Source organism: Erythrolamprus reginae, chromosome 2 (genome assembly GCF_031021105.1).
Source record: "Erythrolamprus reginae isolate rEryReg1 chromosome 2, rEryReg1.hap1, whole genome shotgun sequence".
In the NCBI taxonomy this organism is placed as follows: Eukaryota; Metazoa; Chordata; class Lepidosauria; order Squamata; family Dipsadidae; genus Erythrolamprus; species Erythrolamprus reginae.
The window spans coordinates 340,576,279-340,597,506 of NC_091951.1; the positions used below are offsets into that span (position 1 = coordinate 340,576,279).

General features: G+C 41.8%; 1 protein-coding gene across 1 annotated transcript in view; it reads right to left on the reverse strand.

Moving 5' to 3' along the window:
- The window catches only part of DCC (DCC netrin 1 receptor), a 927,153-nt gene that overhangs the window by 427,112 nt on the left and 478,813 nt on the right, over nucleotides 1-21,228 (reverse strand). The window contains exon 8 of the mRNA XM_070736918.1: nucleotides 16,174-16,330. Coding sequence (XP_070593019.1) covers nucleotides 16,174-16,330 — 157 coding nt within the window. The remainder of the gene's footprint in view (nucleotides 1-16,173; nucleotides 16,331-21,228) is intronic.

A 21,228-nucleotide genomic window follows, 5' to 3' on the forward strand; every position in this document is an offset into this window, starting at 1 on the left:
GTCTCTCCTTATCTCATTTATCTTTTCTTCCTTTCAAATATGTTCACCTACACTTTTATATCTTTTCTTCTATTCTTTTCTTTACTTATATTATTACATATCTTTCTCTTCAATGTGTATTATGTATTGGACAAAATAAATAAATAAAATAAAATAAACCTTTACATTTTTTTGAACTGCCTGGACTTCCTGATTTCACCACACTTGACAGATATTATTTCATTGTACTAAAGTACTTTAGGTGAGTCTCTATTTTGTCAGAAAAAAATGTTTATTTTTTTAAACAACTTGTTCTGTTTGTTTTTTAAAAAACCAAACAAGTTAATTTCATATTACATGGAATCCTTGTTATGCCATAGACCACCAATTAATGGCCCCAAACTGACTAATCTATTATCGGGAAAGGAGAAACGATAACATTTTTCTTTCCTGACTTCCAATATTTATTTCATAACCACTCTTTAGGCTATTATTATATACACAAAATTGAATAAGAAATGAAGCATGGCAAAAGTTAAATATTTCAAATTTTCCCAAAGAAATACTGAGTAATGGGTTAAGAACTCAAACAATCGCAGACCATTAAATATGTGCCTGGATGAGAAATTTTTCAAAGGAAACATAGATACAAACAAGGTTTTCAGCAGTAATTCTGTCCATAATTCTTGCGGTGTGCTCTGTTTTCATTGACACCAAATCTGAAACACATGCAGTGGACCCAGCTTAATCCACTCCCCCACCCTTAAGTCATGCTCCGCTTCTTTCTCATTACTCTGATCTTAGGTGCTTACTGGAAATATTGAGACTTCTACGGGGGCTGCAAAATACAATGGTTCAGCCATAAAGAATGTTGATAACAGAGTCCCTGGAAGGCAGGTTAACAGTGCTTAACTCCAAATGTCAACTGCAGCATCTGATCCCATTTGATTCCAGCCACAGCCGTTCATATTTATTCGCCGAAAGACGTTCACTTGCAGTTCACGTTGTGCAAAGCGAGTGAATGTTTTATGCTACTCGCTCCCAGTGCGGAAGCTTTTGTTCTTTTGTTTCGCTCACATAGCGGCGTAGGGTGCCTTCTGAATTTTAGACAATCATGGAATAGATAGGATTCACAAAGGCTAAGGGTGATCTGTGGGTTTATGTTTATCTTTATTAAAAGCTCCTCTGCAGTTTCTCTGGGTGTTTGAAAAATATCCTGCATTTTATTTTTATCCAATTTCTTTTCTTTTCATTTTTCTTTTCTTCTTTCCTTTCCTTTTCTGACTCATCACATTTGCCGGCAGGCTTGGGGCCATTGAGTGTTATGCCTAGCTCCGGCCAAGGATTGGAATATACAGCGGTACCTCGTGATACGAACCCCCCGTGATACGAACATTTCGAGATATGAACCGGGGGTTCGGAAATTTTTTGCCTCTTCATACAAACTTTTTTTGACTTACGAACCTACCGCAGATCGCAAAATGGCGCTTTGCCGGGCGCTGCCGCCCGGCTGTCACCTTTTAAAACAGCCGGGGGGCTTCTCGGTGTTCTCCCGAATGCCGAACATCGGCAAAAGTTTGGGTTTGGGTTCAGGTTCCAGAGGCCGCGGAGAAGTGGCCGGCTGTTTCAGAAGGTTACAGCCGGGCGGCACTGCCTGGCGGAGCACCGTTTTTGCGATCGGCAGTGGCGTTTTTGGCCGATCTGGAGGCTGAAACGTGGCCTCCAGGAAGGACATCTTCGTAACGTCAAAGCTCCGCCCATGGAATTCCCTATTGGGATTCCCCACCTCCGTTTCAGCCTTCAGATCGTCCAAAAACGCCGCTGCCAATCCCATAACCGGCACTCCGCCGGGCAGTGCCACCCTGCTGTAACCTTCTGAAACAGCCGGGCACTTCTCCGCGGCCTCCGGAACCTGAACCCAAACCCAAACTTTTGCCGAACTCCTGTGTTCGGCATTCGGGAAAATGCCAAGAAGCCCCCCCGGCTGTTTCAGAAGGTGACAGCCGGGCGGCAGTGCTTCTCGGCGGCCTCCCGAACCCGAACCCGAAAAGTTCAGGTTCGGGAGAACGCCAAGAAGCCCCCTGGCTGTTTTAAAAGGTGACAGCCAGGCAGCGGCGCCCAGCAGAGCGCCATTTTGTGATCTGCGGTGGGTTTGTAAGTCGCAAAAAGTTTGTATGAAGAGGCAAAAAATTTCCAAACCCCCGGTTCGTATCTCGAAATGTTCGTATCACTGTTATATTGGCTAACAGTTTTTGGGGTTCTTTTGTTATTATATAAGGAATTGGAGTAATTATTTTTGTTCAAATGTCAAATGTTAAGGAGGTAGTATTGGTTAAGCTATGTATACTGAAATTGTAAAAATGATATATTGTAATATAACTTAAAATTAACGGTATTTTCTTTTTTCTGTACATGTGTTTGGAGAAGAAATCTTTTTTTAAAAAAAATTATCCCCCCCAAAAAAGGGGGCATGTGTAAAGGGCAGCCATTCGTAGCCCGGGATTTAAAGGGCGCACACACAGGAAATTAAAGGGCGCATGAGCATGCGCGTACCCCCTCCGAATGTTCCGGTAGGGCCACGAATGACTGCCCTTTACTGAGTATCAGGTAGGTTTGTTGCCTTCAGTTTATAAAAAAAACAACATTAAATGCAGGATATGAACCAAAAAAATTGAGCAGATATGTACATTGGCTCCTCAGTCAACCAGCAACAGTGATTTGGATTTTGGGGCTTTCAAAAATTCAGGTGATTATTAAACAAAAATGCAAAATGCTTCACAAAGCTAATAAAATATAGTAATAATAAAAGATTGTTTGAAAATGTGTTGGCAGCAAGGACATGCTGAGAAGTCATGGAGAAAATGAGAAAATTGCTAAATAAATGAAATATAGCTTCAAATAATAATTCAAAACATGGAACTCTTCAGTGGCAGCTTGTATAGGAAAGATAGAACAACATTTGTAAATGTTTCAGAGTGATAAAATGTAATTGCGTAATTTTTGCACATTTATTAGGTAGCTGACAACTGCTGCTATAATCTATTAAATATCTAATTAGTTGCTTCAAGGTAAAAGAATCTTAGTAGCATTTCTGGTTGTACAATACTCAGTTAACAGAAAAACAGGCTCATGATTGGCATTGTTTTTCTTTCTTATCTCCTCAAGCTACGTTTTACAAATGAATCTAAAAGCTATTAGAATCATTTGGCTTCTTCAGTCCCTTATAGCCTAGAAATAAATGTGGTATACAAACAAATGCTCATATATAGGCCCCAAACTATTTTTTTTTAATATACCTATAGCAGTGAAGGGCTGCAAAAATATTTGTTACTGCATTGTGGGTGTGGCTTGCCTGTCACATGACCAGGTGGCAGTGGCTTGACGATCATGTGACTGGGGGTGGCTTAGAGGTCATGTGACTGGTTAAAAGGTGGCCAACTTGACGTCACTCACCTCAAGAGTTTGGATTAGGGTTAAGGTGCCTGGCCTCTCCTTGCCTCAAAGAGATACAACTTCTCTATTTACTATTATTTTTAACTTCGTATTATTAGATTTGTATTGTACATTGTTTCTATCACTGCTGTGAGCTGCCCCGAGTCTACGGAGAGGGGCGGCATACAAATTTAACAAATTAATTAATTAATTAATATCCAAAATATACTATTTAATTCTATGTATGTATATATGTGTTTGCTGGTTTTGTCTATTTATGTATGTCTGTGTGTCTGTGTGTATGTTTGTTTGTTGATTTGATTTGATTTGATTTGATTTGGTTTGGTTTGGTTTGGTTTGGTTTGGTTTGGTTTGATTTGTCGCCCCTCTCTGAAGACTATATGCCATACTTATACATACATATTACACACAGCCACACAAAAATATACATTATCTACGCACAGCTCTTCTAAAATTATAGACATTCAACCTCATTTACTGCAATAGAAAAAACATATCTAGAAGGGGAAAAAAAAGAAAAAAACCACATTTTTTTTTCTACCGGTTCTGCATACCTGACCATACCTGTAGGAGCCCAGATTGCAGACTCTAATATCTGCATTTTAAAAAAATTTCCAGGGGTAAAATTCAGCTGGTTCTGAATTTCTGTAGAAGCTGTAGCAAAAATTTTGAGTAGTTCAGAAAACTGGCAAATACCACCTCTGGCTGCCCTCCCAGTGGGTGGGGAATGGAGATTTGCAGTATCCTTTCTCCCAGGATGGGAATGAAGATTTTGCAGTAGCCTTCTCCTACTTTGCCCACCAAACTACACCCACAGAACCAGTAGGGGAAAAAATGAATTTGATCCTTTCTGTAATCCCTTAATAGGGGGCAACTGGATGAAGCTGAGAGTTTACTGGCCAGATGCTCTTCCTGACACCACGTGATATATTTTTCTTTGTGTCAAGAGGAGAAACATCTGCTGCTACCTAGGATTGTCAATCTTCTGAAAGGGAGGCAAGCATGTTCACCACTGGGCCACCACTCCACTCTTATCTGTATCTGCAATACACTCTGTGAACTATTATGGAGAAACTTGTTGAGCAGAGATACTCGGCCTGATAACCTGTTGGGAAGAGAGAGTTTTGCACACATGGAAGCTAACCCACCAAGTAGCCACAGTTAACCACTATACCTAATTGAAGTCTTCAATGAAACACAGCAGCAGGCTTTCTTGTAAAAATATATTTTACTTCTCTTTTATCAAACTGCTTCTCTAAATGACTCTAATGAATTGCATCTCAAACGATCCATCTGTTAAACTACTGAAGTTTGCAGATGATACAACAGTGATCGGACTCATTCGAGACAATGATGAATCCGCATACAGACGGGAAGTTGAACAACTATCCTTGTGGTGTGACCAGAACAATCTAGAACTGAACACACTCAAAAACGTAGAAATGGTGGTAGACTTTAAGAGAAACCCTTCCACCTCTCACAATACTAGACAACACAGTATCAACAATAGAGACCTTCAAATTTCTAGGTTCTATAACATCTCAAGACCTAAAATGGTCACCTAACATCAAAAACATCATCAAAAAAGCACAACAAAGAATGTTCTTTCTGTGCCAGCTCAGAAAGCTCAAACTGCCCAAGGAGCTGCTGATTCAGTTCTACAGAGGAATCATCTGCACCTCAATAACTGTCTGGTTTGGTGCTGCAACCCAACAGGACCGACACAGACTTCAGAGGATAATCAGAACTGCAGAAAAAACAATTGCTGCCAACCTGCCTTTCATTGAGGACCTGTATACTGCACGAGTCAAAAAGAGGGCGGGGAAAATATTTACTGACCCCTCACATCAACTCCTACCCTCAAAACATCGCTACAGAGCACTGCACACCAAGACAACTAGACACATGAACAGTTTTTTTCCAAACGCCATCACTCTACTAAACAAATAATTCCCTCAACACTGTCAGACTTTCTACTAAATCTGCACTTCTATTCTACTAGTTTTTTCATCATTCCTATCACCCACTTCCTCCCATGTTGACTCTATAACTGTAATTTGTTGCTTATATCCTAAGATTTTTATTAATATTGCTTCTTCATTGCTTATTTGACCCCTATGACAATCATTAAGTGTTGTACCACATGATTCTTGACAAATGTATATTTTATTTTATGTACGCTGAGAGCATATGCACCAAGACAAATTCCTTGTGTGTCCAATCACACTTGGCCAATAAAATTCTATTCTATTCTATTCTATTCTAAATAAACTATCATACAATACTTTCATATAACTCTTACAATATCCACCACTGCAACCACTAAGCACTAACCACTAAACTACAAACCACTCTATAACAAACCACTCTATCAAACCACCCTCTGTAGCAAACCACACCATACAAGGATGTTCATCCTTATATAGGATACAGCCAATCAGGTTGCAGCACAAGTAGCAAAGCCATGATTACATGCCAATTGTGGCTTACATCAGCCTCTCCCATGGTTACAAACTGTTTACTTGCATTGTGATATTACCTTATGTCTGACAAAACTGTCTTCACTCTCTTTCTCACACATTGCCTCTTACTCAGCTGAAACGAATTCCCTTCCTCCTGGCAATCCCCTTCCTTCCTGTATTCTATTACAGTCAGGGGTGGGCTTCAAAAATTTTAGCAAGGGGTTCTCTGCCCAGTTACTTGGTGGGGGTGGACATTGTGGGAATGGCCATGCTTGGGGGGGCATGTTTTTGCCCTCCCGGGGGCTCTGGAGGCTTTCTTTCAGCTTCTGGGAAGGTGAAAATAGCTTCCCCGGGCTCTGGAGGCACAATGGAGGCTGAAACGGGACCTTTTTTCACCCTCCTCGAGTCTCCATGTGTGCCCTACACTTACCGGGCATCAAAAATGGGCCACGTGGGGACTCCGCGAGAACTATCGTGGGGCTTCCTAGATTCGCCCACGTTTCTACAACACTCCGTGGCCTGCACTGGCTGCCGATCGGTCTCCAGTCACAATTCAAAGTGTTGGTAATGACCTTTAAAGCCCTTCATGGCATTGGACCAGAATACCTCCGGAGCCGCCTTCTACCGCACGAATCCCAGCGGCCGATAAGGTCCCACAGAGTTGGCCTTCTCCGGGTCCCATCGACTAAACAATGTCATTTGGCGGGACCCAGGGGAAGAGCCTTCTCTGTGGCGGCCCTGGCCCTCTGGAATCAACTCCCCCCCAGAGATTAGAATGGCCTCCACCCTCCTTGTCTTTCACAAGTTACTCAAGACCCACCTATATCTCCAGGCATGGGGGAATTAAGACATCTCCCCCAGGCTTTCTTATATTTTATGTTTGGTATGTATGTGTTGTATGGTTTTTAAATTGTTGGTTTTTTTTTAATATAATCTTATTATTAGATTTGTTCCATTATTATACTGATTTTATTATTGTTGTGAGCCGCCCCGAGTCTTTGGAGAGCGGCAGCATACAAATCTAATAAATTGAATTGAATTGAATTGAATTCTTGGGAGGAGTGGGGTAGGGATGAGGGACCAGCCAGGCATGGCATTTGGGGGTTCTCCAAACTGCACAGAATCTTAGCTAGAGGTTCTCTCAATCCCCTGCGAACCCCCAGCAGCGAACCCCGATCACGATAGTTCAACATATTAAATGAGATTACTTTTACATCCCCCTTCTCAGATTGGGAAAATGAGCCACTAAATAGTTAAAAGTATCTCAGAGTTATTCCTGATTATCATTATTTTTTAAATCAATGAAGGTGTTTTGTAACAGTTGCCAAGATTGTCCTTGTGCTATATTTAATTTGATATCAAAAGCTGGTGGCCTGTCCTATTAGTCAATCAAAAGATAGGCATAAAAGCAACTGGAGTAGAACCCACTGTTACTATACTTGGTGATAGATTGTACTTTACTAACAATTATGAATGCCCTATCCTCCCTTCCTAGCATTTTCCCTAGGTTCCACTCTTTTTTTGATTGATTGACAATTAATCCATTGATTGCCACAGAAGTTGACAAACAGCTTGTTATCCCAGACTGACGTTTTGGGCTAAGATATACATAGGTGCAGATAAATTTTATGAACTACGCTTAGTTCATATTGAAGGCAGCATAGTTCTAAGTTGTCTAAGCCCAGAATCTCAAATCTAGTGCCATAAGGTATTTTGTTGCGAGCAGAGGAATGGAGGACTGTTCTCGTGAAATATCTCTGGACACATTCAATTGTAGTAGTGTCAGATATGCAGTGCGGGTTCCAGATGGATGAGCTGTATTCAAGAATTGGTCTAGCAAATGCTTTGTATGCTCTGGTTAATAGTGTAATATTACTGTAGAAGAAGCTACGCAAAATTAGGTTTAACTCTCAATGCCTTTTTCGCCGTGTTGTTACAATGGGCTTTGGCACTTAGATCTTTAGATATGAGTACTCCAAGATCCTTGACAGAGTGGGAGTCATCTACAAGGTAGTGTCCACTCAGCTTGAATTTTGTGTTTTGATTCTTTTTGCCAATGTGTAAAACAGAGCATTTGTTAGTTAAGATTTGGAGTTGCCAACTGTTTGACAATTCTGACAGAAAGTCTTTTTGAAGGGTAGCAGTATTTTCAATGGTGTTAAATGATTTTACATCATTGGCAAAGAGGATGCAGTTACTTATAATATGACCACTAGAACTGGAGAAATCGGCTTTCTTCCTCCAATTCCAAAATGTAACAGAATCAGATGACCAAGACCTCCCTCAAATAATCACAAAGGTCATTTATGTAGAGTATAAGGAGTGGTTTGCGGTGGACGCGGAGTATTATTATTATTATTATTATTATTATTATTATTATTATTACTTAGATTTGTATGCCGCCCCTCTCCGAAGACTCGGGGCGGCTCACAACATGTAGAAACAAATCATAAGCAATCAGACAAATTTAAAATATTTAAATATTTAAAACCCCATATGCTAACAGACACACACACAGACATACCATGCATAAATTAAACGTGCCCAGGGGGAGATGTTTCAGTTCCCCCATGCCTGACGGCAAAGGTGGGTTTTAAGGAGTTTACGGAAGGCAGGAAGAGCAGGGGCAGTTCTAATCTCTGGGGGGAGTTGGTTCCAGAGGGCCGGTGCCGCCACAGAGAAGGCTCTTCCCCTGGGGCCCGCCAACCGACATTGTTTAGTTGACGGGACCCGGAGAAGGCCCACTCTGTGGGACCTAATCGGTCGCTGGGATTCGTGCGGCAGGAGGCGGTCTCGGAGATATTCTGGTCCGATGCCATGAAGGGCTTTAAAGGTCATAACCAACACTTTGAATTGTGACCGGAAATTGATCGGCAGCCAATGCAGACTGCGGAGTGATGGTGAAACATGGGCATACCTAGGTAGGCCCATGACTGCTCTCGCAGCTGCATTTTGCACGATCTGAAGTTTCCGAACACTTTTCAAAGGTAGCCCCATGTAGAGAGCATTACAGTAGTCGAACCTCGAGGTGATGAGGGCATGAGTGACTGTGAGCAATGAGTCCCGGTCCAGATAGGGCCGCAACTGGTGCACCAGGCGAACCTGGGCAAACGCCCCCCTCGCCACAGCTGAAATATGTTGTTCTAATGTGAGCTGTGGATCTAGGAGGACGCCCAAGTTGCGGACCCTCTCTGAGGGGGTCAATAATTCCCCCCCCAGGGTAATGGACGGACAGATGGAATTGTCCTTGGGAGGCAAAACCCACAGCCACTCCGTCTTATCCGGGTTGAGTTTGAGTCTGTTGACACCCATCCAGGCCCCAACAGCCTCCAGGCACCGGCACATCACTCCCACTGCTTCATTGACTGGGCATGGGGTGGAGATGTAAAGCTGGGTATCATCCGCATATTGATGATACCTCACCCCATGTCCTTGGATGATCTCGCCCAGCAGTTTCACACGGACACAGAAATGGGTTATAAAATGGGTCACATTTATTATATTCAAACAGGACCTGCAGAGGTAAGACAAAGAGGGTGGAAACGTCAATCCAAATTTTCTGAGCAACTCTGGCAGGGATCAAAAGGGGGGAGGTCCCCTTGAACTTGAACTTGACCTCCCCCTTTTGCTCCCTGCCACGCCCTTGTGTGTGGGGAGGCTCACCCACCCAGATACTCGACTCTGGGCGTGCAGTGGGTGAGCCCCAATGGCTCCATACCCGAGCCAGGCGAGCCCTGTAGCCATGTCGGGGAGTGGCCATTCACCTTCCACAAGGTACCCAAAGAAGATCACACAGTTGCTGAAATCCCCATTTTCCGCCCTTTACCGCTTCCCTGTGACCAGAGGGACAAGGAGAAATTAAATGCCAAATAGATTGCCGAATTAGCCTAATTAAAACTAGAGTATGCTGGACACCCCCTATCCGCGTCCCCGCTCCCGTAGTGTGGAGTAGGTGAAAAAACGGCCAAACTAAAAGCGTTACAGCCGCCAAAAATTCTTACTCGGCCCCCTATGCCGACCTCTCAATCATGCTACATAGAGAGAGGGTGGGTGGGTGCTAGCCAGGCCATGTCGGCGGCAGCATGAGAAAAGAGGGAGGCGAGTGGCCCTCCGCCCCTTTTAAATGGGGGAAGCCACTCGCTCGCCTTCCGGAAGCGTGTCACACCTCGCAATGATGGGGGCACACTGGGGCAATGGGGAGCGGGAGGGAGGCGCCTCCTCCCTGTGCACCCGCTCGCTACCCTGCTCACCCTCACTGCCCCCAGGATCCCCTGTGTCCTGCGATGCTCCCGTTGCCACCGCAACCGTCGCCGGCCTGGAGGTGGCCAACAGACCTTAGTCCTAGAACGCTGCCGTGGGGACACCACTGTTAACAGCTACAGGATTTGATAAGATACTCCCTATTTTGACCACTTGTTGTCTGTTTGACAGGAACAGAGTTATCCAATTATGTAGGGGTCCAGAGATGCCATAGGATTTTAGTAGTAGTTTGAATCAAAAGCTTTACAGAAGTCTATGTAAATTGTGTCTATTGCGTCTATTGCTTTGCCCTGTAATGCATATGTTTTTGCAGTGTAGAATTTGTAGATTACAAGATTTTTTTTTCAGAAACCAATTTGTTTGTTAGAGAGTAGGTTGTTCATTTCTTAGTGGAGGATAATGGATTGGTTAATGATTGATTCCATGACTTTGCAGGAGATGCATCATAGAGGGATTGGTCTGTAATTTTCAACTAGGTTGGGGTTTCCCTCTTTGAAGATAGGGTTGCCCATGGCTAGTGATGATAGGGTCGGGTAGAGAGTTTCACAGAAGATACTGTTGAAAAGGCACTATGCAGCCTGTTGTGGTTAGCTCTGGCCCAGCTCCTGCCCCAAGGACTGTGGATGTGGGGGAGACATCCACATGCTGCAGGCCTGTTTTGCCCCTGGTGGAATCTGCTGATAAAGGCTCCTCTGACCAAGAAGACATGAGTGACAGGGAGGAGGAGAGTGTGGCAGACAGCTCAGAAGGAGATCAATTATCTAGCTCCTCCTTGGATTCGGAACAAGAGCTAATGATACAGCCACGCATGCGGACAGCGATGCATAGGCAACAACAACAACTGCGAGATTATTATCAAAGAAAATGAGGCCACCTGTGGTTGGGTGGGGCTGTGGTAATTAGTGAGGCTGCTATAAATAGCAGCCTGTGGGTTTGGCCATTGTGGAGGATTATCTGATCGTTGTGTTTTGTGACTGCTTTGCTGACTTTGATCTTTGTGTGCTGATTTTTCCCCACTTTGAAACTAACCCAGAGCAAAGGACTGTGAATTGCCTCACAGCTGCAAGCTAAGTATCACAGAACTGATAAGGGACTTGTACAAATTACCAGTTTGTTTGGAGACAAGTGCTCTTTGCTATACAAAAAGAGTGATCTGTTTATTTGCATTTTCAATATAAAGAACATTGTTTTGAATTTTCAAACGTGTGTGTGTGTGAAATTGTATCTGTGCATTTTTGGGAGGATTCTACCAGAGAGTTCGACAGAACAGCAGCCTAAAACCATCTCTATCTATTGACCTTATGGACTATCTGCATACTTTTAAAAAAAAAAAAGCTTTCCACTGCTACAGCTGAACTGTAAGCCTAATCTCTCAAAAATCTCTCAGGACCAACTCCCTACCCAACCTATCATCACTAGCCATGATCAACCCTATCTTCAAAAAGGGTTGAAAATTATAGACCAATCTCTCTATGTTGCTTCACCTGCATAGGTTTTCTTGTAAAAATCACACACTCTCATGCCAGTGACCCCAATGGCTATGTCTGATGGAACTCAAGTCCTGATCAAAAGATCAGAGAGCATAGGCTTTGAGGGAGCTGTCATAGGCATGTATAAAATGCTGGAGACATGTCATAGAACGATGCTATGCCAGTCATGGGGAAACTGTCAATTCCGAAGCAAAATCACTGTTATTCTGCAACACCAAGAATCATTCCATTCCCAGGAGTTACAGTAATTTGGCTGACAATTTCCGTGCATGCCTCAGGTTAATGTCAGTTCCACTATTATTATAAAGAGAAAAATAGCTCTTTTGTACAAAAAATAAATGCATGAAAAATAAACGATGCCGTATTCTACCCAAACACTTAAAGGCAACTGTGTTTAGTTTGTTCACGCTGAAAGCCTAAAGTTCACAAGACCTAAGGCTACCATCACCACCACGCAAAATCTTAAATGGCTTTTTCAAAGTTTTATTTATTTTTTAATTCCATGTGGCATTTTAAGCCCAATGTTTAGTGCTTAAGCCCTCTAGCTAAATGGAAGATGATACAGTGGTACCTCATCTTACAAACGCCTCTTCTAACGAACCTTTTGAGATACGAACCTGGTGTTTAAGATTTTTTTGCCTCTTCTTCCCAACTATTTTCACCTTACGAACCCAAGCCGCTGCTGCTGGGATGAAGTGGTTTATTTTTTTCCCCTTTTTTGAAGAAAGAAAAGAGAGGGGCAGCTTGGAGGGGAAAAGACTTTGCATTAACAAAAGTAGGAGAACAGCCTGCTTGCAGAGGCACTGAAAGGGTGTCTTTTGAAGAAAGAAAAGGGAGGGGCAGCTTGGAGGGGGAAAGACTTTGCAGAGAACAGCCTGCTTGCAGAGGCACTGAAAGGGTGTCTTTTGAAGAAAGAAAAGGGAGGGGCAGCTTGGAGGGGGAAAGACTTTGCAGAGAACAGCGTGCTTGCAGAGGCACTGAAAGGGTGTCTTTTGAAGAAAGAAAAGGGAGGGGCAGCTTGGAGGGGGAAAGACTTTGCAGAGAACAGCGTGCTTGCAGAGGCACTGAAAGGGTGTCTTTTGAAGAAAGAAAAAAGAGGGGCAGCTTGGAAGGGGAAAGACTTTGCAGAGAACAGCGTGCTTGCAGAGGCACTGAAAGGGTGTCTTTTGAAGAAAGAAAAGGGAGGGGCGCCCCCCTTGCCTTTCCTCCTTCCCACTCACCCTTTAGCCTAGCCTTGCTTCTTCCACCTGCCCCCTTTAGCTGCTCCTCCCTGCCCTCTGTTCGCCTCCCTTCTAAAGTTTGGGATTTTCCTGAAGGATTTGCACGCATTATTTGCTTTTACATTCATTCCTATGGGAAACATTGTTTCATCTTACGAACTTTTCACCTTACGAACCTCCTCCTGGAACCAATTAAGTTCGTATCATGAGGTACCACTGTATTCCTTATTGAAGTAGATTCTACTAAAGGAAATATACTGTACTTTTATTGATTATTTCATGCAAATGTTTGCCTAGTAAACCACTTATTGTAACTTTTCTCTCTACAATCATAACCATTTAAAATATATATATCTATATTAGAAGATACTATTTAAACCAGGGGGTTTCAAGCTTGAGAAATTTAAGACTCGTGTGCTTCCATAAAGCCCTTCATGGCATCGGACCAGCATATCTCCAAGACCGCATTCGGCCACACGAATCCCAGTGACCAGTTAGGTCCCACAGAGTTGGGCAGAGTTGGCCTTCTCCAGGTCCCGTCGACTAAACAATGTCATCTGGCGGGACCCAGAGGAAGAGCCTTCTCTGTAGCGGCCCCGAACCTCTGGAATCAACTCCCCCTAGATATTAGGATTGCCCCCACCCTCCTTGCCTTTCGCAAACTCCTTAAAATCCACCTCTGCCATCAGGCATGGGGGAATTGAGACATCTCCCCCAGGCTTATATAGTTTTATGTATGGTATGCTTGCGTAGTATGTTTTTTAGATATTTTCTTTTAAAATATTAGATTTATTCATTGTACACTGTTTTATTATTGTTGTGAGCCACCCCGAGTCTGTGGAGAGGGGCAGCATACAAAACAAACAAACAAACAAACAAACAAACAAATAAACTCCCAAAATCCTCCAGCCAGTATGGATGGCTATGGAATTCTAGGATTTGAGGTGTATAGGTCTTAAAGTTCTTAAACTTGGACACCCATGATTTAAACAGTTGAAAATATTTGGTTTCTGTTGTGGTTAGCTATGGCCCAGCTCCACATGCCGCAGGCCTGTTTTGCTCCCTGTGGAATCTGCTGATGAAGGCTCCTCTGACCAAAAAGACATGAGTGACAGGGAGGAGGAGAGTGTGACAGACAGCTCAGAAGGAGATCAATTATCTAGCTCCTCCTTGGATTCAGAACAAGAGTTAATGATACAGCCACGCATGTGGAGGGCGATGCATAGGCAACAACAACTGAGAGATTATTATCAAAGAAAATGAGGCCACCTGCGGTTGGGTGGGGCTGTTGTAATTAGTGAGGCTGCTATAAATAGCAGCCTGTGGGTTTGGCCATTGTGGAGGATTATCTGATCGTTGTGTTTCATGCCTGCCTTGCTGACTTCGACCTTTGTGTGCTGATTTTTCCCCGCTTTGAAACTAAACCAGAGCAAAGTGTGTTTCACTTTGTGAAAGAAGAAGGACTGTGAATTGCCTCACAGCTGCAATCTAAGTATCTCAGAACTGATAAGGGACTTGTACAAATTACCAGTTTGTTTGGAGACGAGTGCTCTTTGCTATACCAAAAGAGTGCTTAGTTTATTTGAATTTTCGGTATAAAGGACATTGTTTTGAATTTTCAAACGTGTGTGTGTCTGAAATTTGTATCTGTGAATTTTCGGGAGGATTCTACCAGAGAGCTCGACAGAACAGTTTCTTTAGATTTTTTTTAAAAAAAAATACTTTGCAAAATAATTAATATAATATCTGCCTATGACTAAAGCTAAGCAAGGATGAATTTGGTTGTATTTGCATGGAAGCAATCAGAAATTACTTCAGTAGCATTTCACGTGGCCATGAATTCAATTACAACTCAGTTGAAGTTGATACTATCCCCATTTTTACTTGCCTGCCATCCTAACACAAATGGATCTCCAACTCTTCACAATATAGTCTTTGCTCAGAAAAGCATCCACCACTGATGGATTTGAAAGGTGATAAATTCCAAGGTTAGAGACTCATGACACAGGGCAATTATAACTGGTGAATTATTGAAAACACTCCATTGGTAAAGTTGTGTGAAGCCCCATTGTTCTGTAGTGTGTTCGACTATGATGAGACACTTGACTTCAGCTCAACAATTGGACCGCGTGCTACCGCACAAATCCCAGCGACCGATAAAGTCCCACAGAGTTGGCCTTCTCCGGGTCCCGTCGACCAAACAATGTTGTTTGGCGGGCCCCAGGAGATGAGCCTTCTCTGTGGCAGCCCCGTCCCTCTGGAATCAACTCCCCCTGGAGATTACAACTGCACCCACATTCCTTGTTTTTCATAAATTACTCAAGACCCATCTATACCGCCAGGCATGGGGGAGTTGAGACACCTTTCCCCCAGGCTTTTTTATATTTATGTTTGGGTATGTATATGTTGTTTGCTTTTTTAAATATGATAGGGTTTTATGTGCTTTTTAATATTAGATTTGTTTTTCGCTGGAATATTGTTTTTATTATTGTTGTGAGCCGCCCCGAGTCTTCGGAGAGGGGCGGCATACAAATCTAATAAATTGAATTGAATTGAATTGAATTGGTTGAGACAAATTGACCTCGTTGACTTAGCTTGTCTTTACAGATAGGATTTCTCCAAAATGGTGCAGATGGAGATTCACCCCATAACCAATTATCTCTTGCTGGATTTTGAACCTACTTGCCTTATTAAGAAGCTTAAAAACTAGGAGATTTAACTACTCGTTAACTTCTCGTTGGTAATGTTTAGATCATTTGAAGTGTTGATAACCATATATAAGATGAGTAAGTACCAATTCCATCCATCTCTTGCCCCTTTCTGCTATTTCAAAGCAACTTACTACACACAACCATCCCTTTCTCCCATGAAAAATTGTATACACCTTATGAATATATCCACATATTTCATTTGGCTCAAGAAAATGTAACTAATCTTTCTAACTCCAAATGAGGGCTGACACCCTCATCTATCTATCCCTCCCTCATCTATTTACCTACCTATCTATCTATGTATCTATCTATCCCTCCCCTATCTATCTATCTATCTATCTATCTATCTATCTATCTATCTATCTATCTATCTATCTCTTCCCTTCCCTTCCCTTCCCTATCTATCTATCTATCTATCTATCTATCTATCTATCTATCTATCTATCTGTCTATCTATCATCTACCATCATCTAACAATCATCTATCTCTTGCATCAAGCACTAGGTAACTCAGCTTATATGATCCAACGCAGATGACAGAATTTGAACTTTCTTGGTGAAGGAGAAACCATCCTGTATTCAAAATGATCCAGACCTACCTCTTGATGCTGTCTCTGGAGAAATAGACTGCATAGGTCTGGATGTTCCCTTTGGCCTCTGCAGGTGGGCGCCAGCTGAGACGGACAAATCGACTGGAGACCAAGACAGGGACCACGTCTCGGGGAGCGGAGGGAAGGATCCTGGAACTTGGGATAGCTAAAGAAGGGGAAGGAGAGGGATTCATCAGGCTGACAGATGGTGTAGGGGTTGCAAGGTGGGAGGGAAGCAATGTCATAGGTACCACTGACATTTCAGAAAACAGGGGGCTAGATAAATCAACTGTGGCTAGGATAAAGACAGGGGAAGAGAGAGAAAGAGATTTTTTTAAAATCTAGCCATAAAATCTCTCCTTTAAATGCATCAACAATTCATTTTTTAAAAGAAAACTATAGATTAGCCTTTTTATAAATATCCGAGTCTACAGAGAGGGGCGGCATGCAAATTTAATTAATAATAATAATAATAATAATAATAATAATAATAATAATAATAATCCCCCTCTTTTTTCTAACTCACTTTTCTGATTAATAATTCTTTATAGCAGGGCTACCATAGCTGAGCTGCAAAACAACAACAACCCTGAATATTAGATGACAATCAAGAAATACAAACTAGTTTGTTCGGTTGCCATTTAGTAGATTTCTGGATTCCACAGTGCAGATTTGGTAATCCTTTAAGCATTCATCAAATTACTCAACCTTTTGTGTTACTTTGGTTGTTTATAATAAAATTATTAGCCAATTTTTACACTTCAGATCATTACATCACAGTTTCTTTTAAGAAAGGAATGGTAATATAAATGTCATCACTCAACATTTCTGTAAGTCTATTTAGGCAGGTTGGATTTTGGCAAGATATTTGCAGGTAAATATAGGTAGTTCAGTGATGGGCTCCTACGGGTACGGTCAGGTTCGCAGAACTGGTAGAAAAATTTTGAATCCCCCCCCCCCCCCTTTGGGTTCTGTGTATACTTTTCCTATTGCAGTAAATTAGTTGAATGTGTATAGAAACATAGAAACATAGAAGACTGACAGCAGAAAAAGACCTCATGGTCCATCTAGTCTGCCCTGAGGTCTTTTTCTGCCGTCAATCTTCTATGTTTCTATGTTTAGAAGATATAATTTTAGAAGAGCTGTGTGTGCATGTGTGTGTGTACATACATATACAGTTTATATAGTGGATAATGTATATTTTTGTGTGCCTGTGTGTAATATGTATGTACGCATATGGCATATATCCATAGAAATAAATAGAATATTTTGGATGTTCAGTAATAGTAAATTGATAGGGAAATTGTATCTCTTTGAGGCGAGGAGAGGCCAGGCACACTAACACAAACCCTTGACGTGAGTGATGTCAAATTGGCTACCTTTAAGCCAGTCACCTTTCAAATACCCCAAGTCACATGATTTTCAAGCCACCCCCACCATGTCACATGGCCGGCAAGCCACACCCACAAAATAAGCCACACCCACAGTGTGGTAGTAAACATTTTTGCAGCCCTTCACTGGTAGTCCTCAACATACAATCATAACTGCTAACCAAGGTGAGTTAAGTGAGTCAATTTTCCCAATTTTATGGCCTCTTTTGCCATGAAATGAATCTCTCAGTTATCAGCAATTCCACTGGCTTTTTCCATTGACTGTTTGTTGGAAGCTGGCTGGGAAAGGTTAATCACATGACCTCTGGACACGGCAGTCCTTGTAAGTAAATGTGGGTTGCCAAGCACTTGATTTTTGAGGGATGCTGTAAGTGCAAGGACTGGTTGTAAATTCATTTTTCCCAGTACCGTTGTAACCAGTGGTAGGATTCCATTTTTTTTCTGTCAGTTCTGTGGGTGTGGCTTGGTGGGTGTGGCATAGCTTGATGGGTGTGGCTCGATGGGCGTGGCTTGATGGGTGTGGCTGGAGAAGGATACTGCAAAATCTCCATTTCCTCCCGATCAGCTGGGGCTTGGGAGGCAGAGAATAGATGGGGGCAGAACCAGTCAGAGGTGGTATTTATCAGTTCTCGGAACTACTCATATTTTCCACTACTGGTTCTCCAGAACTGGTCAGAACCTGTGAAACCCACCTCTGGTTGTAATACTGAATGGTTGCTAAATGAATATTTGTAAGTCGAGGACTGCCCTCATCAAACAGATGCTATAAACAGTGACAGTTCTATTCCTAAGGATCAAAAGATAAGGATACAACCAGTGAAGAGCTACCAAAAATTTTACTACCACACTGTGGGTGTGGCTTATGCAGGATGCCCTGCATTTTCTTTCAACATCTTTCAGTGCAAATTGGGTGATCTGGGGTGGAGCTCCATTTTCGCCCACCGCTGGATACAACCCAGAATGACTTAGCCATTCTTATGTCGTCCCAGTTTCACAAATAACGACATGCAAAATGCCTTAAGATGAAAGCATATCACAAATGGCTTGAGTTACATTCACATCATGCCATAGACGCAACATCAGAAATATACTTTTTTAAAGAAAGAACAACATCAGACAGGAAAACAAGGCGTTAAAATGAATACTTCCCAAAGTATTGTGAAACAGACTGATTTTTCCAAGTAAGCAATCAAAGAGAGGCAATATTTGAGTCACAGTTGTATGACTGAAGTTTTCAATGTAGAATGCATTTATTACAGTCATGTGTGTACCTTTGTAGACTGAATGGTTCCCAAGCAGAAATTATCAGAAATGAAAAAAAAAAACAACCAAATAAATAAACCAGCAAATATTTAAAAGCAAATAAACTGCAGCCTTTGAGAATTCTTTGGCTATGACAGTTGGTAAAAATTGGAAGAGTGGGAGAGAAATAATAATAATAATAATAATAATAATAATAATAATAATAATAATAATTATTATTATTATTATTTAGATTTGTATGAAATGTCTTTTACTCTTCAACTTTATATTTTAGATACAGTGGTAGCTCTACCTAAGAATGCCTCTACTTACAAACTAGATAAGAACTGGGTGTTCAAGATTTTTTTGCCTCTTCTCAAGAACCTTTTTCCACTTACAAATCCGAGCCTCCAAAACTGTAACTGGAAAAGGCAGGGAGAAGGAGTAATGGGCTCCTATGGGTACGGTCAGGTATGCAGTACCAGTAGCTAAATTTGGAGCTCCACCCCAGAGCACCCAATTTGCACTGAAAGATATTGAAACAAAATGCATAAGCCATGCCCACAGTGTGGTAGTAAAAATTTTGCTAGCCCATCAGTGGGGAGAAGCCTCCGTTGGGCCTCTCTTCGAATCTCCTCAGTTTAGAAACATAGAAACATAGAAGACTGACGGCAGAAAAAGACCTCATGGTCCATCTAGTCTGCCCTTATACTATTTCCTGTATTTTATCTTACAATGGTATATGTTTATCCCAGGCATGTTTAAATTCAGTTACTGTGGATTTACCAACCACGTCTGCTGGAAGTTTGTTCCAAGGATCTACTACTCTTTCAGTGAAATAATATTTTCTCACGCTGCTTTATTAAAAACACTTCCCTCCTGAACCTTATTTAACCCTTTAACATATTTAAATGTTTCGATCATGTCCCCCCTTTCCCTTCTGTCCTCCAGACTATACAGATTGTGTTCATTAAGTCTTTCCTGATACGTTTTATGCTTAAGACCTTCCACCCTTTTTGTAGCCCGTTTGTAAGTGGAAAATGGTTCGTGAGAAGAGGCAAAAAAATATTGAACACTCGGTTCTTATCTAGAAAGGTTCCTAAGTGGAGGTGTTCTTAGGTAGAAGTACTACTGTAATTGGTTCCGAGAAATCATAGTGACTTGTAAACATGCCTTTCCTGTCAGCCCTCTGTGGTAGACCAGGTCAGGAAACTAACTGTATATGAAGACTAAAAATATACTTGAGGTAGCCACAATAACCAGGGGTCAAAAAACCCTGACTTGAACGTGCCTGCCATCCACCCATTCTCTCCCACACATAAATTCCACTTCCAGATAAAACCAGAACAAAGCAATTGAAAAATGTAACTTATTCAAAATGACAAGAAGCGTTTGAAAGAGAGGAAATGTCACATTGTATGCTGAAAGTATTCACATAGGGACAATAAAAATTCCAAGTGAATGAATTATATTATAGAGAGTGGAAGAATCAATAAAATAAAACTTTCATGCTGTTTGCTATTGCCTTCCATCAAAGAGAAGGCAAGGCGAATCAAAATCAAACCACAGCTCTTTCGAAGAGGTGGGGAATCCCCATAATGATGGTGAATTTTAATTATCCCCATATCAGTTGCAATACAAACTGTGATAAATTGAGAAATACAGGACTGATGGCAGTATTCTACCAAGGAATGGCAGGAAGACATTGAGTAATCCTAACCCTCCCTAATCAATGAATGAAAACATTGTGAACAGAGTGGATGTAGTAGGAACATGAATAAATATATATATATATATATATATAATTTTTAATTTATTTATTTGTTTTGTCAAGTACATATTGGAGGTACATGATACTAGTAAGAAAAAAAAGAAAAATAGAAGAAACATTAAAAATAATAATATTAATATGCATGATACTAGTAAAAAAAATTAAAGAAACATTAAGACAGGGGACGGAAGGAATGCTGGTGCACTTATGCACGCCCCTTACTGACCTCTTAGGAATCGGGAGAGGTCAACAGTGGATAGTCTAAGGGTAAAGTTTTTGGGGTTAGGAGATGATACTACAGGGTCAGGTAGTGAGTTCCATGCATCAACTACTCAGTTACTAAAATCGTATTTCCTGCAGTCGAGTTTGGAGCAGTTTGCATTAAGTTTGTATCTGTTATGTGCTTGTGTGTGTAAAACTGGACTGCAGAAAATACGACTTCAGCAATAGAATGATCAATGCCTGGAATTCACTACCTGACTCTGTTGTTTCTTTCCCAAACCCCAGAACCTTAAGTTGTGTACAGTTGACCTCTCCCAGCGACTGGCTATGAGCCGGAATACTAAATTGCACTCACCACCACAGTTCATAAATTCTTGCAGGACCAGCGCAATTTTGCTGCTGGACCTGTGGAGGTAGGAAAATTGCACCCATCTTTTG